Here is a 9,055-nt window from a genome sequence, read left to right on the forward strand (position 1 = left end):
TCTTAGAGGAAGAGACCCCCATACCTTATAAGCCCAGTGCAACCCAATCTTCTCCACTCATGGAGACACCCGATTCTCTCTCTGAAATGTGGCAACTCGATGGGACTAATTTTTTGGACCTCCAAGAGAGAAAGGAACCAGGGAAAAACATGACAATCTGGTTGAGGTATGGCAAAGCAGCCTCACAGACTCTTTCCATGGTCACTTTGAGAGGCTCCCTGGGCAGGGATATGGTTCCCACCAGTAACTACATATCCCTTGAGGAGAGTCTGTTTTCACAGGTCCCTTTACTTGAGAATAGTTAGTCCACACCTTCTCTGCCTTCCAGACAGCGGTTTCAGTGGTCAACCGCACCTGGTAAAGCCCACACACACACACACACCCTCTACAGTAAGCCTGAAGTCTGCCCTCTTTCCACATCTTGATCACTTTCCCAGCGGAAGTGATAACAGTGAATTTTAAGGGATGGGTTTAGACCAAGAGTCCTTTTAACCTGAGGGTTACCAAAGCAGAAAGGGTCAGCACATAGCTTCTCAGGAATTGATCTCTAGTTTCCATGGCAGGTTCGACCCTTCAGCTTCAAAAATTCTAAGAGGATTAACATGAAGATATTCAGGGATAACACATTCTCGCAACAGTATTTACTATACTCTAACCTTTCCTCAAACTAAAAGGAACATTACTGGCTCTATCATCTTAATGCATGAATACAGTACTTCACTTAAAATCTTCTCAAACAGGAATATACTCACGTCTTCAGCACAATATCCTTTTCCTTCTCTTAACAAGGTGAAAGGCATACATGCAGGGTGGCCCAAATTTTAACCAAAAAAAATTTTTAATTCAGAAACAGTATTGGTACATGAATATTTTTTAAAAGAGTATTATGTTCTCAGAAGATCTGAAACATTAATACAAATAAAAACTAAAACACACACAAAGTCTTGAGCAATGTACAATTTTTTTAAAAATTACTATCATACCAGCCAAACAAATCCTTAACCAACTTTTTTTTTTTTTGGCAGCTGAAAACAGTAACCATTTATTACCACTGCATCATCTGAAGACTTGGTTGGGGCTAGAAGATTTGCTTTCAGGCTTGTTTACAGGGCTATTGGCAGGAGGCCTCAGTTCCTCACCAGGTGGGCTCTCTGCAGGACTGCCTTAGTGTCCTCACAACAGGCTAGATGATGTCCCCAGAGATCCAATAGAGAGCAAGGTGGACATTGCAATGGGTTTGTGATTTTTTTTTTTTAATGTTTTATTGTGTATCATGTTATAGTTTACATGGGAGAACATTAGCTTTACATTCATCCTATCGTATATCATTTCATTGTCATGGTTACAATCCCCTCCATGCATCACCAAACAACCAAAAGGTATACCCCACAAGCCTGCCCCTCTGTTGTCAGCACACAGATCCTCTCCATCTTTGGTTCTAGAGACCCCAGCCGCTCCATCTCTCCACGTAATTTCCTCTGCCTCCATCCCTGGCATTACTGTTTGTCGGGTAGGGCCCCGCGCTCTGCTCTTCTTGCTTGATGGTCCCAGGGACCTCCGCTCCAGGACTGCAAAGTCAACCACTCCCCTCCTTTTGCTACAAAATGTCTGCCTTTATATTTCCAACCCTCACAGTCAGTTCTGATAGCAATTATTCACTATTGTCCCACAAGAGTCCTATCCTCATTTCCTTTCATCAGCCCTACTCCAACAGATTGAATACTACTCAGTGGAGATTCTACCTTCCTCCACACCCTCTGGATCTAGGGTCCCTCTTAAAAACTTGTAAGCCAGTCGCTTCTTGCCTTTGTAGGTCCCCTCTCCCCTCATTTTGGGTATCCAATGTCCAAGTTGCCCATCCCAGTCCAAACTGTGTATGGAGGGGGTGGGAATGATCCTTGCTGTAAAAATTTGTTCCCTCTTTTGAGCTACTGCATCCATAAGTGTAGGTCAAGTTCATCAAATTGTATCAGATTACTCTTTTTTTTTTTCCTCTTCTTTCTTCTTCTAGTTGAGTTCTGATCATACAGTCATTGAAGCCAGGTCAAGTGGGTATTATCTGCAAGTGTGGGTGTTCTTGTGCATATGCCTCACTTCTTATCCTCTGGATGCTTCACTCTCCACTCTAGTCCTCTGTGGCTATGTCACTGACTCTGGGCCCCAGATCCCCAGGTCTTGCCATACTGCTGGCCACCCAGGTCTCCACTTGAGTTCACAGGAGTCTATTGAATGTGGTAGGGATCAGCTCACAGCTTCATTGTGGTTTTTCCCTAATTTCCCCTTATTGGTGTCCAACATGGTCACCAGTCAGAGCATATGTTTGCTTGTGTATTCCCCTTGAGTTTTAGTCTTGGAAGGGGCTTTGCCCTGAGGGGACCCAACCAGTTGCCTTGATGTCTCCTAGGCAAGCAACTTGCTTGTTCTTGTAGTAGTCAGTTGGACTGTCATTATTGTTTTGTATTTTTCCTGTTGGTCTTTCTTTCAAAAAAGTATCTTCTGTTCTTCTATGTGCTCCAGGCTGGTCTGCTTATTCTTTCAAGTGGAAGTTTCCCACCTCAAAAGATTCTGGATAGGGTTCAGGGTTCCACCTATGGTCTTATGTAATGCAGAGGCTCCACAGAAAGTCTCCCTCACTGGGAAAGTTGTAGCCCCATTCTAGGTATACCAATCAGTTATAGGCAGAAGATGGACTTACAACTTTTCTATAGTGATATTTCTGGCAGTTCCTATCTCTCCCCCACAAGTGTCTATTTTATAATGTTATGCAAGGGAAACCAAGATGCAAAAGACATCCAAACATCTTAACATTATTTCCCCTCTTTTACCCATTCAAACCATGCCTCAATCCCTGTATCCCAGAGCCCTGTTGTTCCAAGGTTGTGCACACATCATTATTTACCTCTGTCCCACTTAGCACATGCAAACTTGCCTAACTGTTCTCCCATCTGCCTTGTTCTTCCATTCCCCTCCCCATGCTAGTGTATCGCCCCCCTCCCCAGCACCTGAACTATCCTGTCTCTATTCCCTACCCTGTGCTCCACCTTCCCCTCCCTCTCCTCATCCCACTCCCCACTTACTGGTAACCAGCAAAGAATTCCACCACCACCACCACCACCCTTTTAGTATGGGTTATTTTTCTTAGCCTTTTATAATAGTGATCCTATGCAGTATTTCTCCTTTTGTAACTGGCTAATTTCACTCATCATAATGTCCTCCAGTTTCATCCATATTATGTGATGACTTACAGCTTTCTTGTTGTTCTTCAAGGTAACATATGTGTATGTACCAGTTTTTTAATCCATTCTTCAATTGATGGGCACTTAGGCTGTCTCCATCTTTTTGCTGTTGTAAATAGTGCTGCTATGAACATTGGTGTGCATATATCTACTTGTATTATGTCTCGTAATTCTTGAGGTTAACCACCTTTTTTTAAAATGGATTAATTTGTACCATTTTCCTACAGAAAAAATATCAAATATATTGGAACAAAACAATTTTTCAGTGCCCAATTCACATTTAAGTTTCACATTGATTGTGCAAATTCAGAATTTTGCATCGCAAACTCAAATAGTCTATGTCTATATTTATCTTAAGAATTGTATTTGAAAGCTACCATACCAAAAAAAGTCTCTTTATCTTTCTATTGGGATAGGATACTATCTTCTATGGACTACCTCCCCTGGTTTTTATTCTAGTTCTACCCACAAGGGTAGAATTTCTAGCCCTCCCCTATTGTCTTTTAATTTTAAACCATGACTAGGAGTCAATCTTTCCTTCCTCCTCTTCAGTCAGAGGTCTCATGTTAACCTTTACCCTCCCCTTGTCTTCTCTAATCCTAACACCAATATTACATTTAGGCCCCAATTAAAAAGATTCAAATGTTGATCCCTAGTTTCATGAGGGAAATTATCTTTTCTTCCCTTCTAGTCTCTGGATTCTTTTGAAATGGACTGTCTTCCTATACTTATAACATCCATCCACTGGTGGACTTGGGGACCTGGCCCAGTCCTCTCCTCCCTTTCCTCTGAGGAGGCCTGACACTGTAATCACTGTTCTACTTCCCTCGAGGCGGGGAGGGGACTTGTTCTAATCTCTTATTAAGTATTTTATTCACAGTTAGATGCCATGATTCTGGCATTCTATCTTTGTTCCTCCTTCTTATTACAAAAGCTTTCTAAGCTTCTCTTAACAGTTCATCAATGGGTTTGTTACTCCATTCCACTCCCCTCTACTAACCAGACTAGAGTCTTATTCCCTGGGCACTCAGCTCTGCTATTTCCTAGAAGTTTCTTGTGTAGCCCAGCTTTTTTCCCATGCTTAAGGATTGTCCACACAAACTCTTAACATTCTCGCCAAAGGATTATCAGTAGTAATATATGTGGGAGTCTCTCTTTCTTCCTTCTTCCCTAGGCCTAGAATTCCATTCCCCATTTCCTATTGGTCTTGGTCTGAGTTCCCCTGGATTCACAACCCCCAATATTTTCCCTGGTTCTGGTACTCATGGAGGTTTCTTACATACAACCTTGAGATTTTGCTATGTCTGTCTGACTAGATTGGAAATCCACACTCGCTCTGCATCCAAGATGCCTGACTCACATTTAATTTTCACCTTGAATGTGCAAACTCAGACTTTGAGTTGGACTGCAAGTATCACCTGAGCACCAAGGCAATACTTAAAGTGCAGTTTTTCCACCCTGGCCCGTGCAGAGACTACATAGTCATCACAGTTACTCTGTTCTCAGTCCTTCAAGTAACTATTGCTAATTCTAATCATCTTTTAACAGTCTCAGGTCTTTTTCTGGCTCTCACTGGGAGTAAGCACCCTTGTGGAGTAGGCTGCCCAAACCAAGGCAGGACATGTCTCCTTTTCCACCAGGGATTCTGCTCCAAGAGGGCATAAAATCCTGGATGGGCCCCCAAACTTGTGAGAAACACTGTCAATACTGAAAAACGCTCAAGTAATCCAATCTGTACTCATTTTAGCAAGAGAGAGGTTTTCTTTATTCAATTTTGCGAAACCAGGTGCCTAACGCAGTAGACATGGGCAGACTATCCACATGGCCAGCCTGTAAACAGTTTCATTCCCCTGTCTTAAAAACCATCCCTCTCCTGCTCCCCTTCTACTGGGTTTTATGAGGTCACAAGCTCCTCCCAAGGTCACCTACTGGTCCTTACAGGGAGCATTCTCATTTAAAGTTAGTTTCCTCCTTTCCCTATGAACTTCCCTTTTACTCGATGGGTGTATTCTTATTTTAATGTTCCTAGCTGGTCAAACTAGTTCTTTGCCTCTACTGAGCTCCTTTTGTTATGCTAGCCTACTACTCCCAAGCCTTCCCTTAGTCCTGAAGATGGACTTGCCAACAAGAGTTATTTCTCACAAATGAATCAACAGTGAAATTTGAAATGTTTCTCAATTTCACCTCTGAACTAACACTGCAACTTGGAGATTCTCAAACTATGTTGTCTGGATATTCTTGGAATCCATATTTCAGAAGGACAAGATATTTGCAAATAGTGGTGACACAGAAAATTGTCACCTCTCTACTTATTCCTCAGAGAGCATATATAGTCATTAACTTTTTAAACATTTGTTGGCTTGGTGAAAAACTTTTTTAATGCTTTAGAGGCCAAGTCCCAGGTGAGCATGTGATAGGAAAAGTTCGGTCTTAATTTTTGTGCAGCAATAAAACTCTCCATTGAGCTGGAGACAGAAGCATGTGGTTTATCAAACAGCTCCTTTAGAGATTTGATCAAAATCAAAGCTGTAATTGTTTCATTTTCTGAGCATTGCTGATGTCCTAACATCCCCTTTCATTCCATAATTCCTTAATGCTAATTTCATAATGCTCCTGGTTTAGGGCATTTTCAAAAGAGATACATGTTAGTGAAAGAAGCAAAAATATTCTTCCATTTACTTCTAAAACTTCTAAAGGACACCCTAGAGAATTGGAGTGGAGAGTTGCTTGGCGAAAGAACTCCTTTTGAAAATTTTGTCTCAGAATGTAAGTGCTTGCAACTTTCCTTGACTCACATCACTGAATATTATTAAACACACACAAAAAATCATAGAATTCTCATCCCTTACATCTTTTCCATGAAAATATGGAATGAAGAATGTCTACTTATGAGTAAAGAACGTTATTTGACTTTTATCAGCCTTCACTAGCTTCAGTAGTGGAAAAGTTTCATTTAATTTTGCTCAAGCATAAAGGAAAATCAACCATAAATAGAGGTTAAATATCATCAAAAAAAAAAAAAAAAACCCTCAAACCTAACTTTCATTGTACAAATTTCTACAAAACTGAAAGATTAAGCATAAACTTAAAACCATTGTTATCTACAGAGGATATTGCAACATTTCAATCTTAAAAGTCAATGTTGGTAAGTATTAATATGGAATTTCATTTGTACGATGTTAATGCTAACAGCCACAGGATTTTTTTTTTTTTCATTTTAAAGGAATTAATGTCAAGTTACTGTAAATTAGATCCATTTTGTTTGCATCTTACATGATAAATTAAATAACATCTCTAACTGAGATATAAAGTGTCATATTATACTTAAGACCTCCTTACCTGAGCTATTGCGTTACAGGATGAGTTTAGGTAAAAAACTAATGCATTTATTATATGCTAACTTTGTGCTAATTCTAGTCTGAAATGATCATAGAACATCCCTGCCACAAAATAACAAGCTTACACAATGTGTTTAATGTTATCTTGTTCTATCCTGGTAGCATTACAAGGGAGAAGTAAAGAAATCGGCAAAAGTTTGTTTCTGTGCAGACAGCTGTCTGCTGTACCTTAAATTCAGAGTATATGATCCAAAAAAAGGTAGACTACGTTTTCCTTTTAATTGATTTGTTATTTTAACAAATGACATGTTCACTACCTTCCCTTTGTTCTTAAAAATAAATGCATTATAAACCTACAATAATGTGTCTCTTAATTTTGCAGATTACTGACCCAAATGAATACCTCCAAGCCAGATTCCAGTTTTGGTCCAGTCACTGAGTTTATCCTCCTAGGTTTCTCTTTTGAGTGGCATATTCAGGTACTCTTTTTCTCACTCTTCACTACAACATATGTCCTGACCATTACAGGAAATGGGGCCATTGTTTGTGCATTGTGGTGTGACCAGCGACTCCACACCCCTATGTACATATTCCTGGGGAATTTCTCCTTTCTAGAGATTTGGTATGTCTCTTCTACAGTCCCCAAGATGTTGGTCAACTTTCTCTCAGAAACAAAGACCATCTCCTTTACTGGTTGCTTTCTCCAAATCTATTTCTTTTTCTCTTTGGGTACATCTGAGTGCTTTCTTTTGGCTGTCATGTCCTTTGATCGGTTCCTTGCTATCTGTCGTCCCTTGCACTACCCTAATATCATGACTGGACATCTCTGTGCCAAATTAGTTATTGTCTGCTGGGTTTGTGGATTTCTGTGGTTCCTGGTCCCCATTGTTCTCATCTCTCAGATGCCCTTCTGTGGCCCAAACATTATTGACCATGTTGTATGTGATCCAGGGCCACTGTTTGCATTGGCATGTGCTTCTGCCCCAACAATCCAATTGTTTTGCTATACTCTAAGCTCATTAGTTATCTTTGGTAACTTTTTCTTCATCCTTGGATCCTATACTCTTGTCCTATTAGCTGTACTGCGTATGCCTTCAGCCACTGGGAGACATAAAGCCTTCTCAACCTGTGGGTCGCATTTGGCCGTAGTATCACTGTTCTATGGCTCCCTGATGGTCATGTATGTGAGCCCAGGACTTGAACACTCTGCTGGGATGCAGAAAGTTGCAACCTTGTTCTATGCTATGGTTACCCCACTCTTCAACCCCCTCATTTACAGTCTCCGGAATAAAGATATGAAAGCAGCTTTGAGGAAACTTCTGGGAAGGTCCAACATAATCTGAGCCATACTACATGATTCCTACATGATTAGGTCAGTATGGTCTAACAAAAAATAATCCAAGTTATATAATTATCCAGATCTTTAGATAAAGATATTGTATTTAGTGATATTGATCTGATTCGTTTATTAAATTAAACATCTATGAGACCATTTATAATTATAAAATGGTCAAATTAGGTGGGTAAATTGAACTGTCAAGTTCCCCTTTGGCAGTTCAACTGTGTATTAACAAAAGAATATACACATCAGATATTTTGTCATAGTTTTTTTAATGGCTCTGTGATAAAAATTCCTGTCCTATTTGATAACTTGAAATTATAGTTCAAAGATGTATAAAATTATAACTTTTTTTGTTATTGTTGTTTTGCTGAATGTTTGCAAATAAAAAAAGGAAACTATATATTTTCTAATTGTTGTTATTATATTTGACTCTGTTATTTGGGTGCTATGATCATTCCTGATAAACAAACCCATAGAAAGCAATTTATACAAAATTTCTATGGGATAATAGTCTACCCTAATAACATCATCCATGTGTTTTTTCTTTTCACATTACCTAATTTTAATCTCCTAAAGGGCACATTTTAATTTGAAAATTTTAATTTTAATTTACAATAACATAATTCAAGGAGTCCTGGTGTGGCACTGTGGGTTAATGAGCCAGACTGCAAAGCCATTTGAACTGCAAAGTCGGTGGTTCAAGCTCACCAGTTGCTCCTCAGAAACCCTATACAGGGTCGTTATGGGTCGGAATCGACTCAACGCCACTTAACAACAAACACAATTCAGAATATTAATAAATGTAATATTCTGGTTGCCTAATATTTTATCTAAATGAGATATCACCAGAAGCTTCATGAATCAGTTCATCAAGATTTTCATGAGACTATCATCTCCCAAACATTGGAGAGGGAAATGATTCTCTGGGGGATGAATTAGTAGTACTAAATTTGTTAACGAACAGTAAAATAGTTATTATTTATTGTTGAACTATCATTATTATTTATTGTTGACCAATATTGTAACATAAAAAAAAAAAAATTTAAAGCAAAAAAGAATCCAGAATTCAATGATTCTAGCACAACTCTTTTGTTTTCACTTGGTCTGTTTTATTTAGTATAATGTCAAGCTTGTTTTCT

General features: G+C 39.3%; 1 protein-coding gene across 1 annotated transcript; it reads left to right on the forward strand.

Annotated features, from left to right (window-relative positions):
* The first annotated feature begins 6,941 nt into the window (after nucleotides 1–6,941).
* On the forward strand, nucleotides 6,942–7,917 carry LOC102814194 (olfactory receptor 11H12-like). Its single transcript, XM_006877141.1, has one exon. The coding sequence runs from the start codon at nucleotides 6,970–6,972 to the stop codon at nucleotides 7,915–7,917; it is 948 nt and encodes a 315-aa protein (XP_006877203.1). The 5' UTR covers nucleotides 6,942–6,969.
* The last annotated feature ends 1,138 nt before the right edge of the window (nucleotides 7,918–9,055 follow it).

This window comes from Chrysochloris asiatica, unplaced genomic scaffold (genome assembly GCF_000296735.1).
Source record: "Chrysochloris asiatica unplaced genomic scaffold, ChrAsi1.0 scaffold00444, whole genome shotgun sequence".
NCBI lineage: Eukaryota > Metazoa > Chordata > Mammalia > Afrosoricida > Chrysochloridae > Chrysochloris > Chrysochloris asiatica.